Genomic DNA, 25,658 nt, shown 5'->3' with positions numbered 1-25,658 from the left:
CTATTTCAAAATTTGGGAGCTAAATACAAAAACGATCTAACACCTTTGGTAGATTTTGGTATTCTGGGAACTACAAGAAGTTCTAAGTTTTCTGATCTCAAAGAACATGAAGTATTGTAGTGTGTTAGAAGACTGTTTAGATACATGGGAGCTAAACCATTTAGAGCACTGTACATTAGTAACAGGAGTTTCTAAATTTAACAGATTAAATTAAATAACGGTGTTATATGATCATATTTTCTCGACCTGGAAAGAACTCTGGCAGCTCCATTTTGGACAAACTCTAGCCTTTTGAAGCAGGACAACCACATAAAAATGCATTACAACAGTCCAGTCTGGAGGTCATGAATGCATGAACTTGCTTCTCAGCATCAGATACAGATAGGATATTTGTTAGCTTGACAATATTTTTAAGGTGGAAGAAGGCAGTTCTTTAATATGGGCGATATGATTTTCAAAAGACAAGTTGCTGTCTAATATAACACCCAGGTCTTTTTCTGTTGAGCTAGTAGTAACAGTACATCCTTCTAAATGGAAATTGAATTGTGGTAGTACTTCTGTCTCAGCAGTGCGTTTATATCTTTAACGCACTCAGTTAACAGACAATTTATATATTTCATCTGGTTTTGATAAGACATATAACTCGTCAACATAACAATGGAAACTAATCCCATGTCTTCTAATGATGTTCCCTAATGGAAGCATATATACCGAGAAAAGCAGAGGTCCTAGAACTGATCCTTGAGGGACCCCATAATTAACTGGCAATAAACTGAAGGATTCACCATTTCATTCTACAAAATGGTATCAATCAGACAGGTAGGAGCTAAACCAACTTAAAGCCTGTCCATGAATACCTGTATAATTTTGTAAGCGATCTAGAAGAATGTTATGATCTATAGTTTTGAATGCAGCGCTAAGGTCAAGTAGAACTAATAGTGACTTGCAGTCTTGGTCCAAAGCTAAGAACAAGTTATGTGTTTGATTTTCCTTGAATTTGGCTTCAAGGTCATTGGATGGCTCGCCAACATACTAGAATGCTTCTAATACTTAAAAGAAAAGTAAGCTGGACCAAGTTCAGGGGAAAATTGTTAGTTGAAGATGTTTGTCTAGCATAGCAGTCTTCTGGAACTTAACCCAAAGGCACCGTCAGTGTGACCAGACTTTATACCTGGTAACAAATGGCCTTCAAACAATAGAAAGATACTGTTGGTACCGCCTACTGGAGAACTTACAGTGGACAGGACAAAAGGGCTATCCTGTGTATTGATCAGTTGATTTCTTTACAGACATGCCATTATGTTATCTACACAGGTGGGGCACAGGCACAATGCAAGTGCTGACTTCTGTTCAGTAAAATGCTCTCATAATGTGGTAATCTGTAACTGAAATATTCTTGTCTTGAAAGTTTAGCTGATGAATTATTCTAATAATAGTTGTTTCCATTTATAACAAAACAGCATGTGCATCTGTATTGTTTGCCGTTAAGTACCTTAAGTGGTTCTGTTTTTAAAGTATTTGAGCCATATGCAGAGATTTGTCTTATAGCCTACATTTTTATATGTAGAGTAAATCTAGACCACCAGGCTGCCACTGCTGGGCCTGAGCAAGGCCCTTAACCCTCATTTGCTCAGTTGTATAAAATTAGATAAAATGTAAGTCGCTCTGGATAAGGGTGTCTGCTAAATGCTGTAAATGCCAGAAAGATTTATGCTGTAGAACCTTGTCTTATGTTGCTGTTACAATTTAGTTAAAGCAAAATTTTATTTAGCTGTCCTAGAGACAGTGTGGAAGAACTCTTAGTTGATACTGTTGTTGTAATTATACATATTGTTAAAATATGAAAAGGAATTTTTGCAAAGAAAAGCAGAAATGAGCAGCCCTACTAGTTTAAATATTAAATACTAAGGTTTATGTTATGTCTATTTTAGTTTTTTCAGTCAATGCCAGTATATTTTTATACTGTAAAGGAAAAGGTGCAGATTTTTATTCTGTGCAGAAAACACATTTATACAATGAAGATGAAAAGTTTTGGAGAAGTCAATGGGGGAACAACATTTGGTTTGCCCGTAGCAGCAACAGAGGAGCAGGGGATGAAATACTCAATGGTAAATTTTATAGTCATGTTTTTAGCCATAAGAGAGATAATTCTGGAAGATTGTTGATATTGAAAGTAAGCATTGATCAGTCATGGTATTTCTTGGTGCATAGGCCACTAATAAACAACAAAATATTGTTTTTCTTTTTTAAATATTGAATTAAAATTCATACAAATTAGGAATGAATTCACTGATGCTACAATAATATGGGAAGGGGATTTTAACTGTGTAAGTAATGATATAACAGCTAGATGACCACCAAAACATGAGGTTACTGGTGAAATAAGCAATGGGTGCTTTTGTTTAGGGTTAATAGATATTTGACATCATAAAAATCCAAACCAAATAATCTATACATGGAGTAACGAAGATCAGTCTAAACGGTCACGTATTGACTATTTTTTTATTTCAAACACGCTGAAAGATTATATACAATCTATTGCCATAGTAACTTCTGTCATAACAGATCATATAATAATAGCAGTTGACCTAAATAGATATGGTTCAAGCAAACAGGGGTTATTGGAAACTCAATAAGACACTTTTAGAAAATGAAACATTTAATATAAAAGTAATAGGAACTGTTGACTGGTATTGGGCCTAGGCTAAAGTTATTTATACATTTGCAAAATATTAGGAGCTTACTAATTATGAAATAAGGAATTTAGCCATTTCAATAGGGAAAACACTTGCCTTTGGCTAAAAGACAAAAAGAATGTAAAATGAAATTACAATTTGAATAAAATAAAATAAAAAATAAAATAATTTAATTGAATAAAATAAATTTCAATTCTGATGAATTATTAGAAATATCATTACAAATTGATTTGGATATTCTTTATGAAGAAAAAGCAAGAGGAGCATTTACAAGATCAAGGCAAATGTGGTTGTAAGTGGGAAAAAGAATACAAAGTATTTTTAACTTAGAAAAGAGAAATGTCTTCAATAAATTAATTGTTAATAAATAATACAATGTCAGAACTATAAAAAAAAGATATCCCATCATGTTACTCAGTTCTATAAACACCTATAATTTAGTTAATTCTGATTTTGATAAATTTAACTAATGTGGGGAAAGTAAAGGATTTCAGAGTATTCTGTGATGAAGAGAGAAAATTGGAAGAAATTAAGTAATGTATTGGGAATTTAAAAGATAATCGATCTCCAGGTAACGATGGACTTTTTAGTGAATTTAAAGTGAGGTTTTCAGAGATAAAGTAGCACCAATTTTGCTTGCAGTATATAAAGAATCTATAAGGAGAGTTGTCAGACACCTTGTGGTGTCTAACAACAACATTTACAGCATTTGGCAGACGCCCTTATCCAGAGCGACGTACATAAGTGCTTAAATCTCTACCATTGAATACATTAATGCTGACTCACTAAGTTACATACTTAAGATGCCATGAGTTTAAAACATTTGTTCAAAGTTACAATGAAAGTGTCAAAGGTGACACTTCTGTCATGAGGGTTATGAGGGCTTTGAGGTAAGAGGGAGCTGGTCCATTTTTGGTTTTGTAGGCCAGCATCAGTGTTTTGAATCTGATGCGTGCAGCTACCGGAAGCCAGTGGAGGGATCGCAGCAGCGGGGTGGTATGTGAGAACTTTGGCAGGTTGAAAACAAGCCAGGCAGCTGCATTTTGGATCATTTGCAGAGGACGGATTGCGTTCATAGGTAGACCTGCCAGCAGTGCATTGCAGTAATCCAGTCTAGAAATGACAAGAGACTGAACAAGTACCTGAGCAGCCTGTGTGGACAGAAATGATCGAATCCTTCTAATGTTGTAGAGAAGAAACCGACATGAGCGAGTCACATTAGCAACATGAGAGGAAAAAGACAGTTGATTGTCCATGGTTACCCCAAGGTTGCGAGCTGTGGCTGAAGGGGAGATCAGATCGTTGTGCAAGGATATAGCAAGATCATGACCTGGGGATGAGTCACCTGGGATGTAGAGCAGCTCAGTTTTGCTAGGATTAAGCTTTAACTGATGAGCAGTCATCCATGATGAAATTTCTGCCAGACATGCAGAGATCCGGTCAGAAGCTGTGGCATCTGCGGGTGGGAAAGAGAAGATAAGTTGTGTAATCATCAGCATAGCAGTGGTAAGAGAACCCATGTGAGGAAATAACTTCACCAAGAGAGTGAGTATACAGGGAGAAAAGAAGAGGACCAAGTACTGAGCCTTGTGGGACGCCAGTGGAGAGTCTGCGTGGAGCAGATGTCACTCCCATGTTACCTGATATGAGCGTCCTTCCAGGTAGGAAGCGAACCATTCCCAAGCTGATCTGCAAATCCCAAGACTCCTGAGGGTGGCTAAGAGAGTCTTATGGTTGACCGTATCAAACGCTGCTGAAAGGTCAAGGAGGATAAGGACGGATGAGAGATTGGCTGATCTAGCAGCATGTACTTTCTCAGAGACATCTAAAAAGGGCTGTCTCTGTGGAATGAGCTGCTTTAAAGCCAGACTGGTTGGGGTCTTGGAGGTTGTTCTGTGAGAGATAGACAGACAGTTGATTAAAGACAATGCGTTCAAGAATTTTTGAAAGAAACGAGAGAAGTGATACCGGTCTGTAGTTACTGATGTCTGATGGATCCAGAGCAGGTTTCTTCAGGATGGGAATAACCCTTGCTCTCTTGAAGGTAGTTGGTACCTGACCAGATGCTATGGATCTATTGGTGATAGTTGTAATGAAGGGCAGAAGGTCTTGCGAGATGGTCTGGAGCAAAGTGGAATCCAATGGGCAGGTGGTAGGATTGCAAGACTGGATGAGTTTTAGAATCTCTTCTGCTGTTACAGTTGAGAAATGTGACAACAAAGGTGTAGGGGAGTCCATACTCTGAGATGTAAGTGCAGTCGGGGCTGAAGTGAAGGTCCGGCAGATTTCCTCAATCTTCTCCTGGTAGAAAGAAGCAAAGTCTTCTGCAGTCAGGGAGGATGAAGAAGGTGGAGCCGGGGGGTTGAGCAGAGAAGAGATGATGTTGTGGAATTTCCGAGGGTCATGTGAGGAAGCTTCAAGCTTTTCCTTGTAGAAGGAAGTCTTGGCAGAAGACACATCTGAGGAGAACTTGGCCATGAGTGTTCGGTAAGAATCAAGATCTGCATCAAGTTGTGATTTCTTCCACTTTCTCTCTGATGATCTTAGCTCTCTTCGATTGTTGCGCAGCACATCTGAAAGCCAAGGAGCAGAACAAGAAGTTTTCTTGGGTTTAGTGGACATAGGGCAGAGGAAGTCCATAGTTGAGGAAAGAGATGAGAGGAAAGTATCTGTGGCCAAGTCCAAGGGCAGTGAGGAAAAAGACTCAGGATCAGGAAGGGAAGAAAGAGTGCCAGAAGCTACAGAAGAAGGTGAGACAGAGTAAAGGTTGTGGCAGGTAAGAGCGAGGGGGTGAGAGGTAGTTTTAGGTATGGTAGGGAGAGTGATGCTAAAGGATACCAGGTGATGATCAGAGACGTGTAGTGGGGTAGCAGTCACGTCTGTAGCTGGAGAAGGACGGGTGAAAACCAGGTCCAGCACATTGCCTCCTTTGTGTGTGGGGATGTAGCTGTTGAGTGTGAGTGTGAATGAGTCAAGAAGAGACAGGAGGGAAGAAGAATGTAGCTTGTCAGAGGGGAGGTTGAAGTCACCAAGCACTGTCAGGGGGGAGCTATCAGAAGGGAAAGCACTAAGCAGTGTGTCCATTTCTTCCAGGAAGTCACTTAGGGGACCAGGAGGGCGGTAAACAACAATGATAACAAGGTTAATTGGAGAGGTAACTGAAATGGCATGGAATTCAAGAGGAGATGGTTAAATGAGACAAGAGGAGAGGTGTAAAGCACCATTTCTTTGACAGCAATAAACCTGTACCACCACCCCTGCCTGTTTCTCGTGGTGAGTGAGAGAAAGCATAGGCAGAGGATAAAGCAGCTGGTGTAGCAGTGTTCTGTGGGGATATCCAGGTCTCTGTTAGCGCAAGAAAATCAAAGGAGTAATGGGAAGTTAAAGCAGAGATAAAGTCAGCTTTTTTCACAGCAGACTGGCAATTCCAGAGCCCACCTACCACCACTGTTTGAGACTTACACAACAGAGGAGGGTAGATGAGGTTACTGGGATTGTGACCTCTGCTCTGTGGACGAGAGTGTCTGCGAGTGTAGGAATTGAGTACAGAGATGGGTTTAAGGCATATATTTGCAGTCAAGAGTGAGAATTAAGGTATGGTAGAATATAGCAAAACAGTATTAGACACAAAGTTTACAATGAGAGAGAGAGAGAGAGATACTTACAAACCGCTACAGACGCTAGCGGAGAACCTTCAATTTAAATAGGTAAGCCCTGCCCCCAATTCACACCTTAAGGTAGACTGAAACTACTCCTGATTAATCAGCTGAGAGAACAACAAGGACCAACACTATAAAAATCAACAATGGTATAGAATATAACAATTCAAATCACACTACTCTAGAACAAAGTGAGTTAAGCAGATAGTATACAAAAGTCAGGAACCTACTTTACCAGAAGACAATATATTCAAATGAAGAGAGTTAAAGCACACGGTGTTATTACTCTAATTCCAAAACCCCATAAAGATTTCCTTTACTTAGACAACTGGAGGCCTTTTAGCCTTTTAAATAATGGTACCAAAGTATGTGCCAAACTTTAGGAACCCCGGACAATTTTCATGATTTTCATTTATAAATATTTGGATGTTTGGATCAGAAATTTCATTTTGATCTATCAAATAACTGAAGGACACGGTAATATTTCAGTAGTGAAATGAGGTTTATTGGATTAACAGAAAATGTGCAAGATGCATCGAAATGAAATTTGACAAATGCATAAATTTGGGCACCCTTGCCATTTTGTTGATTTGAATACCTGTGACTACTTAGCACTGATTAATTGGAACACACAATTGGTTTGGTGAGCTCATTAAGCCTTGAACTTCATAGAGAGGTGCATCCAATCATGAGAAAAGGTATTTAAGGTGGCCAATTGCAAGTTGTGTTCTCTTTGACTCTCCCCTGAAGAGTGGCAACATGAAGGCCTCAAAACAACTCTCAAATGACCTGAAAACATTATTCAACATTATGGTTTAGGGGAAGGCTACAAAAAGTTATCGCAGAGGTATGTCAGTATCCACTGTAGGGAACGTAGTGAGGAAATGGAAGACCATTGAACATCTGTGGGGTGATTTGAAGCGGGCTGTCCATGCTCGGCAACCATCAAACTGAACTAGAGATGTTTTGTAAGGAGGAATGGTCCAAAATACATTCATCTGGAATCCAGACACTCATTACAGGCTATAGGAAGCATCTAGAGGCTGTTATTTCTGCTAAAGGAGGCTCTACTAAATATTGATGTGATTTTTCTGTTGGGGTGCCCAAATTTGTGCACCTGTCTAATTTCGTTTTGATGCATATTGCACATTTTCTGTTAATCCAATAAACTTCATTTCACTACTAAAATATTAGTGTCCTTCAGTTATTTGATAGCTCAAAATGAAATTGCTGATCCAAACCACAAATATTTATAAATGAAAATCATGGAAATTGTCAGGGGTTCCTAAACTTTTGCATACGACTGTATATTTGCTAAAAGACGTAAGCAAGGATTAGATGATATTGATGAAGAACAGACTGAATTTATTCCAGGATGACACATTTGTAATAATATTAGATTTATATTAGATATGGTAAATTAGAATGAACACATATTGGATGATAGTCATATTATTTGTTTATTTCCATTAAGCATTTGATACGATAGAACAAAAAAAAAATAACTTTTTGTATTCGGCAAGTAATTTTAAAAAGCTTTTAAAAGATATAAAGGATGCAATAGTTCTGTAAAATATGCACAAGGAACATCTAATAGCTTTAAAATTGGCTGAGGGATGAGACAGGTTTGTCCATTTTCTCCTTTTTTATTTGTGTAAGCAACTCAAATGATTATGGATTTTCATCTTAAAAAAGGGTATTGTCACAGTTTTGCCAGGTTCTCCCCTCACACAGCACACCAGATCCTTGTCACCTGAATTCTGATCAATGTCACCTGGCACCCCTCATCACCTCACCACATAAAAGATGCTCTCTCTCACACACACTGTCCGGTCTCGTAAATGCTAGCTGCTAGTGTGTATATATATATATATAATCTTTAAAAGTTATATTTTTAATGTTAACTTCTCCCTCTAGTTACACACTTTGTTCAATTCAAGGATAATTCATGCAATTGCATATTGTTCATTTCTTGTCTCACCTTATTGTTCAAGTGGTTGATGTTGATTTGGGATTTAGAAAGTAATTAATAAGTAAGTAGACCAAAATAGTAAGTAGACCAATACATTCTAGAGATAGTAATTATTACATTAATCTAATTGGACTTGTTGAAGATGTAATTTGTAGTTAGTAATTAAGAACTATTTTAGAGTAAATTCCCACCTGTTATAATATCAGAGGTGAAACGGGAAGAACAGTATTTTATTTTATCAGGAAACAACACAAAAATGGTCAGAAAGCGCTTAGGAGTGAGGCACACTTTCCTGGCCGCTCTGCAAACAGTAGCCTTACTAATATGTTCTGCATCCCCGATGTTATACACAAAACTATAATTAGCAAAGAAACGTACAGTAAGGCAACGCAAAGCATCTGCTCAGATGTAAGAGCACGGCCACGATGGCTGATGTAAGGATGGATGAGATTATGGATCTTATTGACTGTAAAGAAAAACGGTACCGCTCAAATAAAAATGCATAGGGACAAAAATCCACTCTGGGCTCAAACGAATTAATACAGACTCTTCATCAACAGGATCGTCCATAAAAGGACACGCCATTTCATTCATTTTACATTTACGGCATTTAGCAGACCCCCTTACCCAGAGTGACTTATATTTTGTTTTAATTTATAAAACTGAGCAATTGTGTCCACAAAAGCTTGGTGGACCTGGGATTTGAACCCATGACCTTCTGATCAGTAGTCCAACACCTTAACCACTGAGCTACCACATCCTACGTTCCCTTTGCTGTTCTCTGCGTAATTGAAATGTGGGCAATGAATGAGGTGTTTAAACATCGCTTCCCCTTTAAAAAAGGGGAGGAGACCGACAGTAACTCTGGGTTTACTGAAGAAAACCTGCTCCCAACCAGGTTAGGTTCACAGAGTAAGTTACAATGGTAACTGACTCTGAGTATAAGTATTCAGAAACGGGTTTAACTTAACCTGCTTTCTCGGGTTTAACATAACTCCCTTTCTGAAATGGAAAACCCAGAGTTTCCCTCATTTCAGGGTTAACATACTCAGAGTTTTCATTTAACCTGCTTTCTGAAACAGGCCCCTGGACTTATCTTCTACTATTCAATTAATTTACATAAAAATTTACATTATATCTGCCTCTGTCGTCTTCTGTCCCTGACAGGTATTTTCAAGGCATGAGAACTATGGGGATGGAATTTAAGTTATGTCATTTTGTGGACGACACAACACTGTTTTTGAAAGATACACATGACATTTATAAGGCTGTTAATTTTATTAATTAATTCTTATTTGCATCAGGATTATGAAGGAATCTGAGTAAATTGTTTATTTTTCCTTTAGCAAACTGTAATATATCAGATATTTGTGGTATTCCAATCAAAAACATTGTGACCAATCTTGGAGTAATTATATGTAAAAATGAAAATATGTTCTGTCCAGGGTGATGCACCACCACACAAACACATGAAAATACCTTTCTTCACCACCTGCCGGCAGAAGAAAGCAGTGACGGTGCAGCACCCTGGACAGAACCGTTGACAAATGGACAAGATCAGCACCAAGGACAGCTCCCCTGGGACAGAGTGCAAAGCAGGGCAGCCAAACTCCTGCTGAACATCAACAGGCCAATCAGGAGCACCACTGTGGCACTCACCCTCCGGCAAGAGATCAGAGTGGAGAGCCAGGCTCAACAGCTGGAGGAAGGTAAAACTGAAGAATATTCTGTCTTTTGTCCTGCACTATCTTGTCTGTCTTGTCCTGCACTTTTTGCACCAGGTTGCACAGTTATACTTTATGTGGCTAGGACTATTTACTAAGTGCTTAGCTCTGTCTTTGTTTTATGTAGCACCATGGTCCTGGAGAAAAGTTGTCTCATTTCACTGTGTACTTCAACAGCTATATACAGTATGGTTGAAATGACAATAAAAGCTTCTTGACTTGACTTGGATGTTGAGAAGGAGAAAGACCTTTGGACTCATCTCAGTTATGAGGAGATTAAGCACAATATGGAATTGTATAACGCAGCCACACGAGACAACTTTAAAAAAAGACACTGAATCCTGATGGGTTGTACACAGGCTTTATAAAAGTCACTGTGACTGGTGGACTACTAGGGATGACTGTAGCAGAGGCATTTTATTTACCATGCAGCTCTGTAAACACGCCGCACATCAGCAGCTCCAACACGATACAGCAGGTGATCAAGTCTCTGCTGCGCAAGTTCACAGTAGCTGACAACCCAGCCAAGTTCACCCTGTACAAATGTTTCCGCCGTGAGGACCGTGTGTGTCTGTAAGCTGTCAGAGTCTAATCACCCTCTTCTCGTGCGTCTGCTGACTGGGCCAAACCTAGACACACTCAGCTTTGTCCTCAGAGAGCAGCAGACGAGAAGTCATGTGGGACGCTTTCTCATTCCAGAGCTTCACAACTTCCTACGCATCCTGGACAAAGAGGAACAGGACCAGGTCCAGGTGATACCACATGCTACAACATCTACAGAGAGAAGCTGGAAGAGGCACTCAGAGCAACTAGCAGCCATAATTAACAGTGCTTTACACACACACACACACAGAGCGTGAGAGAGAGAGAGTGGACTGATGCCTTAGGAGATTCACAAAATAAACTACAGTATAAGGTGACACACATCACTCTCTCTCTCAAACAAGAACTCTGACCTCCAGAGATGATTTGTGATTGCTCGATTATGAGTGCCAAACTCCCATCTCACACACCCTTTTTTCTTGTCTTGACAAGTTTAAAATGCAAGCTTGAGATTCTGTTCTGTTTGATTATTTTATTTAATTGATGGTTACTGTTGATGGTCTGTATATATTTTTGTTTTTAATTTATGTGAGGAGGCTTTGTTCTTTTTTATCTATATTGTAAGTCTTATTTTATTTTTAAGAGTCAAAGCAACAATCCAATATTAGTGAAGTGAGAGAATGGCAGTAATACTAGGTACTGCTGACCTGCATGTTTAATTTACCAAAGAATAAGTAAAGTTGATCTTGGTTAGATGGAAATAGACCTGAGAAAGATTAAGCTGCATGCCGGAATAAAATGGCTCTATTTTACTTTGGGTTAGTTCCATGCCAGCACTGTAAGAAACAGAGACATAAATTAGTATTACCATGACTTCTCAGGAGACCAATCTGACAGGACATTTGCAATTAAAGAAAGATTTTAATGTTGGGAATCCAGACAAAATGCATGGTATGCAGAAATATGATCATAAACTTTATGGCAAGATGTAGGTAGCCTAATAGATAAGGTGTTGGACTACTGACCGGTAGGTCATGAGTTTGAATCCCAGGTCCACCAAGCTGCCACTGCTGGGCCCCTGAGCAAGACCCTTAATCCTCAATTGCTCAGCTGTATAAACTGAAATAAATTGTAAGTCACTCTGGATAAGGGTGTCTGCTAAATGCCAAAAATGTAAATCTAATGTAAATGTACTGGCACAGGGTGTTCTAGTTAAGACAAACAGCCCATGTAACTCTCCCATATGGCCCATCAAGAAAGTCAGTGGAACATGGCGGCTCACAGTTGACCACAGACTAGCAAATAAACACATAAAACAATATAACTCCTTTAGTTGCAGATCCATCCACCATCTGTAATGGCTTGCCCTTAGACTGTAAATTGTTTTCTGTAATTGATATGTCAAATGGTTATTTCTCTGTTCCTTTGCCCCAGGATAGCCAACCTTGGTTAGCATTTACTGTAGATTTTGAACAATATCAGTGGACTCTTTTACCTCAATGTTTTCAAAATTCTCCAACCATGTATCATCAGGCAGTGAGATGCGATTTAGCTGATCCAGAATGCCCAGTCAAACAGTCAACAGTCATTCAGTATGTTGGTGACATGTTAATCGTGTCATCAGACATGGACATATACCTGTATAAAGCTGAGCTGTCAGATCTTCTGAACTATTTGCATAAGAAAAGACACAAGTGCAGTCTACACAAAGCACAAGTTGCTAAAGAGCAGACTACCTTCTTAGGGCAGACCATTGGAGCAGGTGTTAGATCCATAATTAAAGACAGGACATCTGCTGTAAAGAAAATATGCCCACCCACTACTGCCAAAGCACTCCACTCATTTCTAGGCACAACTGGATATTGTAGGCCATGGACAGAAGATTATGCCTTGCTTGCCCAACTGTTCTATGATTTGTTAAAAGGACCTGTCAAAGACTCAGATTCTATAGATCTCTAAGAACAGCACCTTAAAGCATTCCGTGGCCTGTAAGAAACATTATGTCAAGCACCAGCACTAAGCATTGCACAACCTGATTTTCTTTTTTTGTGTTGTATGTGCATGAACAGTTAGACTTCATGACCGCATACCTTATGCAAGATCATGCAAGATCAGGATCTATGTCCAGTTCATTATTATTCTGGTAAGTTAGTGATCTAACTAGGGTTAGGGTTAGGCTCTCTGAGATGATTTATGAATACAGGCCCTGAGGAGTAATCATTTAATTTACAATGAGTGCTTTAGATGCAAAAGATATTCCTTATATTTAACAGTACTTGCTTCAGATCAAAGGTTCTGGCTGTGCATTCACTATGATCTAATTTTATACTAATAAGATTACTGCAAAAAAAATTCCAGAGTTTATACATTTTTGAAATGTGGGTGATGACTCATTGCAGCTAGCAAGTGGTCAGATTTGCCTTGTCATTCGCTCCTTGTCTGGATTTTCACCTATTAACTTGGATTGTTCTTTATGTGCTATGCTGCAGTGAGAGCAGCACCTTCCCGAGTGGGATGGACACAGTTCCTTCCTGACAGACCAGCCTTGCCCTCAAAAGTGCTCCAATTATCTTCAAAGCCCACATTGTTTTCAGAGTACTGTTATTCAAACGATGATTGAAGACCTACTTCTTCATGAAATACTTGAACTAGCACTTTCTTCCTTGTTTGTAGTATGTGTGTATATTTGAAAAAAAAACTTTAAACAGTGTTTTACATAGTGAACCAGACTTAATATTCAATGATTGAGACTTAAAAGCACTTTTGTACGTCACTCTGGATAAAAGCATCTGCCAAATGCTTTAATTGTAAATGTTATTTAGCAGTTCAGCCACCATAACCTACTCTAAGCTACATCGGCAGGCCACATAGCGATAGGGCCAGAGCATACTACAGCCTCAGAATTAGCATGGCTAATTTTACCCTAAATTGCCTTATGTTGGAGTCTCCTATAACCAGAGCTCTTTAAGGATTCTCAGTGGGTGCTTTACTAAGGAGATTAAATCTGTTAGATGTGTAGAGGAGTGGTGCTCCCCAGTATTAGCTTTGTGGCTATGCCACTGAGTTGGTGGGTTACTAACTCTGCCTAAGGTACAGTATCTAGATTTTCCCCTACAGACACTTCATGACTCTCACTATTGCTAACCCTGTCAAGACTCTGGATGCGTACTTCTAAAGCTAAAATCTTTACTGTTAGAGAGATAACACACTTATAACAAGTAAAATTAGTGTTACCTTTACTTGTGGCAAGTGTTAGTTATCTCTCTGACAGTTAACAACAGAGAAATAATTTCTAAACATCTGGCAGCTCACACACTGTACAAGCTGAATGTTTGACATACTTAATGATTATGTGCCTTCTATGACTTAAATATGAGCTGGATACTGTAAGAAATTACAGATTGTATGCATCCAAAGTCCACTAGAAGATACACATCGGAAAGAGCTCATTTGTCAAAAGGCTTAAGTATCATAAGGTAATACATTTAGAACTCTAAATGAATAAACTTCATTAAATTGTTAGTATGGGAGCGGCAGCAGGACATCAAGGTTCATCACTAAACAAAGGGTATACATGACCTCGATTACCATTTAAAATGACCATTTGGGTGATGATAACTGTAACAACCCTGCTGAAAAATCCAGCATCAACCAGCATGAATTCCATGCTGGTCCAGGCTGGTTTTTACTGGTTCATGCTGGTATAGTGCTGGTATAATGCTGGTCAGTGCTGGTATAGATGGGTGGCCAGCATAGTCATGGTGTTTTCAAGCAAAACGGGACTGGTGTAGCTGGTTAACCAGTATGATCTTGTTGGAATGAGCTTTATGGGAACAAGCTTTATTTTTGCTTGTGTATGTTTCTATGCAACACATTAATACAAGATTAAAACACAATATATTGGAATATATTTAATTATAAGTGTGTTATTTCTTTTGCTCCCTCTTTTGAATAAAGAACTGAAATAACAAAGCTCAAAAAGTTTTGAATAACAAAGAATAAAAACATTTAAAAATCATTTGTTAGGGATTAAAGTGTCTCCACAAATTAAATATAGTAACACCAACAAATGTTGACTTGCCAGGCTCCATGAGGGAAGCAGCATATAAATCATACAGAATGATGGTTTTTATATAGATATATATAGATATATATATATATATATATATATATATATATATATATATATATATATATATATATATATAATCCATTTGTCTCAATTAAGAGGTAGTTAAGTTGTTTGTTTTATTAGTAAAGCGGTAATGTGAAGAGATATTACCCAGCATCAGCGTTGCTATGCAACCTTTAAAGCAACTATGTTCACGAAGGTAAATGTAGTTCCTGCACTTTCCAAAAATAAATCTCGCAATGTTTTCGACTACATTATATACCTTACAGTGTTTATCGAAATTAGTATAAGTGCACGTGTTCCAGATCATCTTGTGTTTGCCACTAAAGTAAAGGTGGCTCTATATTCACAGATTTGAGTTTCCCGAGTCAATAGCTCCTGACCTAAAGGTTGTTACTACACAAATTACACCTCTTTTATATCGTAGTAATGTAGAGAAACAGCTACAACCCAATTTTTCTCAAAATCAGCTTTCCTCTGCGGTGGAAAAAATAAACAAGTCTCTATGAGCAGACGACTGAGAAACAAATTCCAAGGGACTGTCAGCAAAGTGCAAAACCCGAAAAGCGAATACTAAAAAACAATCAATAACTTTACTGTAATACACGGTACTGTCACTAAACCCGGACCACACATCACTGATGTCCTGATAGATGTACTACAACACTTATTTTGGAGAAATGACTTTTTCTTTATTTTTTATGATTTTTCATAATATTAAAAAATCAATAGCTTCACTGTAATACACTGTACTGTCATCAAACTCAGAACACACATCACTGATGTCCTGATAGATGTACTACAAAACTTATTTTCAGGAAATGTGTTTTTGTTTATTTTTTATGATTTTTCATAATATTAAAAAATCAATAGCTTTACTGTAATACACTGTACTGTCACCAAATTCAGATCACACATCAGTGATGTCCTGAGTGTTGTACTACAACATTTATTTTCGGGAAATGTTTCTTTGTTTATATTTTATGATTTTTCATAATATAAAAAAATCAATAACTTTACTGTAATACACTGTATTACAAAAAAATAAAATATAAAAAATAAAAAAAAGTAAAAAATAAAGAAAAAGACATTTCTCCCAAATAAGTGTTGTAGTACATCTATCAGGACATCAGTGATGTGTGATCTGAATTTGGTGACAGTACAGTGTATTACAGTAAAGCTATTGATTTTTTTATTATTGTGAAAAATCATAAAAAATAAACAAAAACACATTTTCCAAAAATAAGTGTTGTAGTATATCTATCAGGACATCAGTGATGTGTGATTTGAGTTTGGTGACAGTACAGTGTATTACAGTAAAGCTGTAAATATATCAGGACATCAGTGATGTGTGTTCTGAATTTGGTGACAGTACAGTATATTACAGTAAAGTTATTGATTTTCTATTATTATGAAAAATCATAAAAAATAAAGAAAAACACATTTCTCCAAAATAAGTGTTGTAGTATATCTATTAGGACATCACTGATGTGTGAACTAAGTTTGGTGACAGTACAGTGTATTACAGTGAAGTTATTGAATATAGTTTCCATAATAGTAAAGTTATTGATTTTTTTGTATTATAAAAAAAATCATAAAAAATAAACAAAAAGACATTTCTCCCAAATAAGTGTTGTAGTACATCTATCAGGACATCAGTGATGTGTGATCTGAATTTGGTGACAGTACAGTGTATTACAGTGAAGCTATTGATTTTTATATATTATGAAAAATCATAAAAAATAAACAAAAACACATTTTCCAAAAATAAATGTTGTAGTACATCTATCAGGACATCAGTGATGTGTGAGTTTGGTGACAGTACAGTGTATTACAGTAAAGCTATTGACTGTATTTTGTTTTCGCTTTTCGGGTTTTGCACTTTGCAGACTGTCCCTTGGAATATGTCTCTTAGGTGTTCGCACATAGAGAATTATGTATTTTGTCCAACGCGGAAGGAAGCTGATATTGAGGAAACTTGGGTTGTAGCTGCGTTGTAGCTGCCTCTCTACATTACTACGATAAAAAAGAGGTGTTATTTGTGTAATAAGAGTGTTTAGGTCAGGAGCTATTGACTCGGGAAATTCGAATCTGTGAATATGGAGCCAACTTTACTTGTGTTTTTGCCACCGTAATTAGGATTTTGTTTTGGTGTAAATAAAAAGCTTCCACGTCTACACGACGAATCTGCTGATCACTGGGAATCAGAATGTTTGCATACGTGAGGTACCCGGATGACGGCTGCACGGCAGTTGTTTCAACTACCGAAATTATGGACTTTAACTATGACATGTTTGACCAAACTCAGGTTTATTGGGTACGATGGAAGAAAGACTTCTTCAGGGCACAAATACTGATGCTTAAAGGTGTGTAACTTAAGCAGGAGCTGTTTTATCGTAACTTGTTCACTGCACAATATAAACAAATGAGTGATATATAGTTTTGTTTCTTATTTTGTTTCTATAATTTTTCAGAGAATAAAGAAGACATAGAGCAGGAGTTGTCTAAAGGCAAACGACTCCGGGTAGCACTTCTTAAAAAAACATGGTCATCCACCACATGCTACTTGTTACTCGCTAAAAGAGAGAGCGGAAGCTAAGAACAAAAATGTGTGTTGTAAAGGTTATATTGTGTAACGTTACTTGTGCATGTGTGTATATTACAGTGTGATGGCAAATGTCATTGTCCAATAAATATTTTAAACAAACTTATACATACATACACACACACATTATATATATATATATATATATTATATAAATATAAAAAAATATATATATATATATATATATATATATTTATATATATATATATACGTATGTATGTACACACACACACACACACACACACACATATATATATATAAATATATATATATATATATGTATATATAAGTTTGTTTAAAATATTTATTGGACAATGACATTTGCCATCACACTGTAATATACACACATGCACAAATAATATATATATATATATATATATATATATATATATATATATATATATATACATATATATATAAAGAAAGCCATGTAAATGATAGGAATATCCAGAATGTTTTTCTTTATTAAAAAGTGAATTGCAATTCTCTAGAAAATTGTCTTGGTCTTTATTTAACTATGAATATGCACTAAGAAATGTGATATGTAACAAATGTGTTTTGTTGTGGTCTTGCTGGGATTATACTAGCATCCAAAAGACAACATACAGTATGTTGACTTGCACACCAGCATCCCAGGCTGGTCGGCCAGCACACCAGCATCCCAGGCTGGTCGGCCAGCACACCAGCATCCCAGGCTGTTCGGCCAGCACACCAGCATCCCAGGCTGGTCGGCCAGCACACCAGCATCCCAGGCTGGTCGGCCAGCACACCAGCAACCAGCACCTAATGCTGGACCAGCATACCACCATCCCAGGCTGGTCGGCCAGCACACCAGCAACCAGCAGCTAATGCTGGACCAGCATACCGCCATCCCAAGCTGGTCCAAGCATGCAAAACATACCTTATGCTGGACCAGCAATGCTGTTTTTTTAGCAGGGAATACCAAAGTGTACGTGACCATGATTAACATTTAAAGACATCTGGCTAGATTACAATGTGTGACCCATCCATTTGGGAGACACTTAGTTCTTACACTCAATACACATTTAAAGTGAAACCCCATTTAAACTACAAAGAGGAAAACAGTATAAAATGCTTGAGCAGGATTTGTCCTGTGTTCTTCTTGACTCAGATGAACTCAAAGTAGCAGTTTTGTCACCGCTAAACTGGAATAAACTTCTTCATTAAGATCTTCGCCCTCATCAATTTATTTTCTTAAAATATTAAAAAGCTCGGAAATGGGTTTCCTCTGCATGCTATTTGAAGACAGAAAACAAAGAAAGTCTCCCAAAAAAAAAGAAAAGAAAATTAACTGTGACAGGAAAGTAATTTAACAAAAAGAGAAAATTAAATAGTTTAATTTAAACATCTACATAAGAACGAAACTCTTAGCAAATGCTTCAAAGTCGGCTATTCCTGTCATTAGCAGCATCCTGGCCACTGTGCACATATAGTGAGTATATTCCAGTCCCTTTTTTGTCAGATTATACACTGTTATTTGTAGTAAAATCCTCAAGAATGCTCCCTGTCTCCTGAGTCAGTACGTGAGGCAGATTTTCAGCAAGGCCAAGGGCAGAAGGCTGCCCCGCATCAACTGTACAATTGGACCACTTAGATACTATATGGAGCTTGACCCCAGTCCATAGCTGAGGAAAATTGGTGCCTGGCATTGAACTTCACAGCCAAAGAGACACATGACCACATTCTCACACACTCTTATCCATGAAGTCCCTTCATTGTGGAGGCAGGTGCCTCTAAGTCTGGAATCAGGGGCTTCGTTTCATGGAGTAAAAGAACCTTTGAATACTTCCGGTTGGCCAAGTGTCTGAACCCCAAGTCCCTTTTCTACCAGTTACAGATGTACAGACTCAAGATTTGAAGCTGTAATTGCTGCAAAATGTGCTTTTACAAAGTATTTTATCTAAACAAAAGATTTCAGATTTAGATATTTCTAAATAAAGTAAATATATAACACAATAATTTGTAAAAAAAACAAAAAACAAAAAAAAAAACAGTAGTGTGAATTCTTTCCTAACAATATGGTGTAATATCCTTCCAGTTTAGCCTAGTATACTATGTATTATTAAGGAAAGAATTTCGCTATTTGTAAAAAAAAAAAAAAAAAAAAAAAAAAAAAAAACATTTTCGCTATTTGTAAACCAATTTAAAGTAAGTTTTTTAAATTTTCTTCTTCAAACTTCTGGGTATTTTTCCCCCAGTTTTTCAGGCTGCACTGGCAGGTGATGCATTATGAGAGTGAGTGATCGTAAACACAAGACCGATTTCACCTTTAGAAAGATTAATTGTTGGAAACTTTCATATTCATTTTGATAATCCACGAGTTCCTCTTTTCTCTACATCATCGCTGTCGGGCGGAAACCTCGTATGTCCAAATTCTGTCAATTTCATATTTTTTCACATATCGATGCTATTGGTCAGTTCCCAGGTGGGACTGTTATTTTTACAAGTTATTAACCAATCTAAAGTCTTGAAAATAGCTTGAGCGCAAATCTCATAACTCCATTGGACACTTCAACTGTCCACCTCTTCCTCACTCCGCGGAAGAGCTTCACGGCATATTTCTCGTCAAGAAGAGTCGCAACGAATCAACACGTCTTCTGAGGTAAATGTCTTCAAATCACTGGGCTTAAAGAAAAAAAATCTTGACCCCCAGTAGTTCTGGTGCTCGTATGAGGACAGGAATTGAGCGTAAGACAATCCACTGCAACGCGGACTAAACCCTGTGCACTGCAGATAAGGTACGGCGTTTTTTTAATTTCTTGAAAAATAACGGTTTTGGAGATACGAGGATTACGCCTGACAGCGACGACATTCTAGATTCACTGGGTGTTAGTCAGAACAGGACCCACTCATAATGGTGGTCATGATTTAATACCAACATTCGAATTAAATGTAGACAATATAGTCCACAGTCTGAAACTCTCCTAGATTATTAAAGCATATATGCATTTTATATACACATTACATATACATTCATGTTAGCTATGACTCATACAGTACTTTTATCAATAATCTCCAATTGTATTAACTTTGAATAACCATCTGACCCCACAGAACTTGATCAGAGAACTGAATACTTAGATTAAACTTTTAAAAGGCTTGTGTTGCTAGATCAACATATTTCTACTTTTCCACAAGAACAGTAAAAAAAGTATTAATTTACTCAGCAAAAACCTTGTGTATTAGCTCATAAATCACTTAAACTTGCAGTTTAAAACTCAAAACTCTGATTAAAAAAAATACTATGGCAAAAAAACCACAGGCACTAGAAAGGATGCTAGACAGATATGATGAAACAAGGGAGCTTAAATAAGGTGACAACACAATATAGTTGAGCATGATAATGGGGTGAAATGAAAAATGTGTACAGGTTTGCCCTCTGGTGGTATAGAGGGGTAAATGTCAGAGATAGCACCTTATTCAAAACCAAGCCCCAAACTTTCTGCATGACCTCAACATCTTGTCCTGGGTATACTGCGGATATAAACAAGTCTATACACCTGGTAAAAAAATGTCAGGTTTTTGTGAGAATTAAACCACGAAAGATCATTCAAACTCTCTAAAATTAAGGTAAAATTTCAATAAAGTGAAAAACAATGAGAATGATTTTATGGGAAAAACTGAAAAATTAAATGTTTAAAATCTGGTTGCACACCTTAAAAATAATACTTACTGGAGTATAATTAGACATCATACAGTCTTTCTGGAACTGTCAATCAGTTTGAAAACCACTGTGGTGTTGTCCATGCTGACCAACACATGGTAGCCCCTGTGGTGGCAGTTTTGATGGCATGTAAAAACATGGTACAATATTTATTTTGCTGCAGCAAAAGGCGGCTTCCCTACAGTGCAAAATACCGAGTCTACACAGTGGAGAGGTAAAGTTCAGTGACTCAGCTCTCCCTTTTATACATTAGGTATGTGCTTGTGTAGCCTGGTGTGTGTGCTTGTGTTTATGTGACCTCTTAGTCACCTCAGTAAGGTCAGATCTTATCAAGCACATGCACCCACACTCCCCTATATTTCCCATCCCTTTATGGCAGGAATGTTTATGGCAGGAACATTTGTGGTGGGGATGTTTATGGTAGTGACATGCCTTCCTGTTCTCTCTCTCCCTAGTCCGACACACAGAATTTACCATGAAAGCACATATACATGCTCAAAAAAGCACACTCATGATATTTAAAATTTCCACTACACCCCTGAGCTGCAGGAAATACCAGAAATATCTACCCTCTGCTATGGAGATACAAGACACAGGATTAATACATCAACAAAGCTGTGTTAAAGAGCTATAGCGATTTTTGGGGTTCAGAAATTTCTATCATACCTACAAGGCTTTAGCAGCACCACAACCCAACTGATCACCCTGTTAATGCATGGAGCTAAGAGGCTGCAATGGAAACCTGTGGCCAGTAAACAATGCCTTCACCACAGCACCTACTTGGAAACACCCAATACTAAAAATCATTTAATAGAAGAGGCTGATGTATCTGAAACAGGGGTGGGGATTGGATATTTCTTAAGAACTATATTTTCGAACAACTAAGAGGACTGGGCATGATTCCTCCCATGGTAAGAATATGGTAATGGTAACTCATTAATTACACACACCTAAACTCAAACACATCCTGGCACAATTATATAGGATAGTATAATAGGAAATTCAGTTCAATTTGCTGGAAAGTATATATGGTCTGTTCATCTCTGTACCACTTGTTACCATGCCATTGCTTTTTTTGTATGCTATCCTGGATGTGACATTAGATCATTTATTTCCTGATCTTCTGTTTCCTGATCTTGTCTGACTCTATGACTCTTGTTTGTACATCTCTATGCTATGTTTAATAAAAGCATTAAGTGGTGTTGTGGTAACAAGCTCCATTATGAATTTGCTAAAATAATGAACACTCAAAAAACTTAATTAAATTAACTACAACTTTAAGAAGTCATACAAATTTAAAATAAACAAGTTAACTTAAAATGTCAAATGTAGTAATGCTATTGCAAAGAAAATGTGGAATTACAATTTATTTAATGCTAAATAATACAATTACAGGTGATAGTTACATGAACTTAATACAATATTGTATATTTAAAAAATATCTCTGTCAAAATACAAAGACTAACACCATGTTAAAATTATGTGGATTAAACCTTTAATAAACAATGAACAAAGGTCTTACTTGACCTGACCTAAAATATCAGACCACTTAAAAATCTCTCTGAGCCAGCAGAGGTACTTAAAAAATGTAAAATAAAAACATCAGTTTAAATAATATAATAATATGTAAATTTTATACACTCCCATTTAAAAGTATTGTAATACAAGGCCACATATATTGTTTTTTTTATATACACTAAAGGCATTTGTTTGAGATCAGAAGATCAGATCATTAGTTTATTTTTAATTTCCTGAAATTTACATCTTGATGTCTCAAGCCAATGAGTAGAATTCAGGGCTATTGTTTAAACAATAGCCCTGAATTCTACTCATTGGCTTGAGACATTGGTTTTGTAATGTTTTCTAATGTTTTAATGGTTTTGACATGTCCAGCTGAGAAAAAAAAGGAAAATCAAACAGAGACATTTCACAGTCAATGAACACAGAAAATACAAGATGGAATATCCTGAAAAAGACAGAAAATCACTATTGTACTAACAACGAGGCATTGAATGGGTTGGCCAATGAAATCAACAACTGTTGATGGAAACATTGTGAAAGCTGTGAAAAAAACCCAAAAGTGGCATCACCAACAAACTCCAAAGGACAGGTCAGAACACAACCCTGTTCAAAGCTTGGAATTCCATCACAAAAGAAGAATCTAACATTTTGGTATTGTCAGTGTTTTTCCTGGCTTGATGCAGTTAAAACAAGCAAGGGATGTGCAACCAAATATTAAATATTCTTTCCTTTAATTTATTTCAAGAATATCTCTTACAAATGTATACAAATGTTTGCATATGAATATTGTGCAGTGTCAGGAGATTTGTCAGTCCCTGGCCAGAGAAAAGAGGGCAGGCTGGCAGGTCTCCTCATATTCATGTTTTATTGTTTCTATGTGGGCTGTGCCACGCCCCTACCTTGTTTCCACCATGTCACCTGGGTCTTGTTAGTTTTTATTAAGCGTGTTATATATGTCTGTCTGAGTCTCTTGGTGTTTGTGAGTCTTTGTCTTATCACATCAATGTTAATGTTGTATAGTTCATGTTATTTTAGTTACATGTGCTCTGTTGTCATGTTTACCACGTTTGTTGTGTTCATGTTTGTTATGTTTGCTACATTTGTATTGTTTAATTATATTACAGACGCATTGGAATCTCACGTTTGGGACTGGTCTTATTACTTTGGGCAAATGAGCTGCAGGCAGAGATCTGGGGGTGATCCCCACCATCAGTGTCGCATATGATGTTACATGTGGTCTGCCATGAAAGGTGTTTAACACATATCTGTGAAATTAAAGCTGAAAATTTGATCAATTGTCTTATACTTCTTGATTCTTAACATTTTTCTACATATACAACAACATAATTGGCCTTGACCTGCAAATACCTTTGGGTGGGACTGTATGCACTAAAAAGCACTAGGAAACCTATATGATACCTGTGTAAAATCAGAAATTCTTTCACAATATAAATGAAATTAAAAGGATATTTACCTCAGAAAAAATATAAAAAATATATAAATCCCATTGTCCAATATCCAGGAACTCTTCACCCTACCAATCATACCATATTTACCTAACATTAAGCAAGTATGACACAAAAATGGCTGTTAGGCACTTAGGTTACACAAACAGTAACCTCTACATATATTTATTGTGATACAGTGTGAATACAGTTTTCAAATTTTAATCATTTATATTTTTAAATGCATATTTATATTTGCTGGACTTGGGAGCATAATAATATACACATATGATGAATTTCTATATAAGAGTACATTTGTGTACATATTCCAACATTACACCTATTTGAGTGCATTGATATTGCTGTATGGAAAAAAATAAGGGCAATACATTTAGAAGTGGAGCGATGAATACATTATGTTAGGATTATCATTCTTGATGACTTTTCTTCTTCTCCCTAGCAATCATTTAATCAATTTCTCTCTGAAAATCCAAAAGATGATTTCAAATTAATCTAGTTTTAGCCACTGGCTCTGGGAATTTGTGTATTAGTTTGATCTCATCTTGCTGGAAATCCAGGTTGTGTATTTTGTAACGCGTGTGTAAACACCTGGCATGTCCTTCTTTCCACATCCATCCCCCCAGCTGATCAAACCTAGGAGGGTCATCTGGCTGTCCTTTTCACAGACTAGAGGACCACCCGAGTCACCCTAAACGTAGGGAGAAAAATAAACAAAACTTGTAATGACATTTCACTTTAGAATAACATGTTAAGCTTCTCTCATGGCAAACAGAAGAGAGACAGGCAAGTAAATATTTTTTTATCTCTTCAGAGTTACAGTATACTGAACACCAAGACAGAGACATTTCCTTTTTTTTTTTTTTACATTTATTTATTTATTTTTTACAATAGCACATGGTACATGCACCTGCTATAAAATATTTTATTGGCGAATGTTCTCAAAGTCATTACCTTGCAGGCATCGTCCAGGCCACGTGTGTCTCCAGCACACAGCATGTTAGCCGTGATTTCACGCCCAGAGAGTTTCTTTGGCACACACTGCTCCTGGGGCCAAAGGCGCACATGACCCTGTTTTATTTGCTCAGAATAGAATGGCGAGACTAAAAAAGATAAATGCGATCTATTATACTTCAGTTCATTAATCTTGTTTTATGTTCATATTACATAGGAAAAAGTTTAAACCTTACATTCTTTGTCCTTGCCATAACCAGAAATCTCACACTCCATCCAATCTGGGAAAACCATTCCAAGGTCTGGTAAACAGACCGGCAGCACCTCTGGAGTATTTACAGCACAGATGCCAGATTCACTCTTCAGTTTTAACAGAGCTGTTAGACAAAAAATGAAATAAATCTTTGTATTCAATAAAACAACTGTGATCATACAACCAAACTCATAATATAAGTCTTACATTTATGACAGTATGAGGGTTTTCATCCCTATATCTACCTTTCTTTAACAACACAAGTTCAAGCTAGTGTAGGAGGCAAGAACAGAGATAGAACATAATTCCAAGGGATTATTCATTGTTTGGAGAAAGGGGTCCACGGATTGTGGAATCACACTCACAGACACTGTGGTGTCAGGTAATTACCTCTGGTTTGTGCCTGCCTAATTTCAGCTAGTGTTAGGGTAACTAAACATGTAGAATGAAT

The 25,658-nt window shown here is 37.1% G+C and overlaps 1 protein-coding gene and 1 pseudogene across 2 annotated transcripts in view; one reads left to right on the top strand and one right to left on the bottom strand.

Annotated features, from left to right (window-relative positions):
* The first annotated feature begins 9,130 nt into the window (after positions 1-9,130).
* Positions 9,131-10,877, top strand: LOC132853768 (ras association domain-containing protein 3-like; annotated as a pseudogene).
* Positions 10,878-22,368: 11,491 nt separating this feature from the next.
* The window catches only part of plat (plasminogen activator, tissue), a 73,292-nt gene continuing 70,002 nt past the window's right edge, over positions 22,369-25,658 (bottom strand). For both annotated transcript variants that reach the window (XM_060881293.1, XM_060881292.1), the window contains 3 exons: positions 25,191-25,331; positions 24,955-25,103; positions 22,369-24,691 (listed from right to left, as the gene is read on the bottom strand). In XM_060881293.1, the coding sequence (XP_060737276.1) occupies positions 24,530-24,691; positions 24,955-25,103; positions 25,191-25,331 (452 nt within the window). In that variant the 3' untranslated portion in view covers positions 22,369-24,529. The remainder of the gene's footprint in view (positions 24,692-24,954; positions 25,104-25,190; positions 25,332-25,658) is intronic.

The sequence above is a fragment of the Tachysurus vachellii genome, chromosome 11 (genome assembly GCF_030014155.1).
Source record: "Tachysurus vachellii isolate PV-2020 chromosome 11, HZAU_Pvac_v1, whole genome shotgun sequence".
Lineage (NCBI taxonomy): Eukaryota > Metazoa > Chordata > Actinopteri > Siluriformes > Bagridae > Tachysurus > Tachysurus vachellii.
This window is presented reverse-complemented; position numbering and strand designations above follow the sequence as displayed.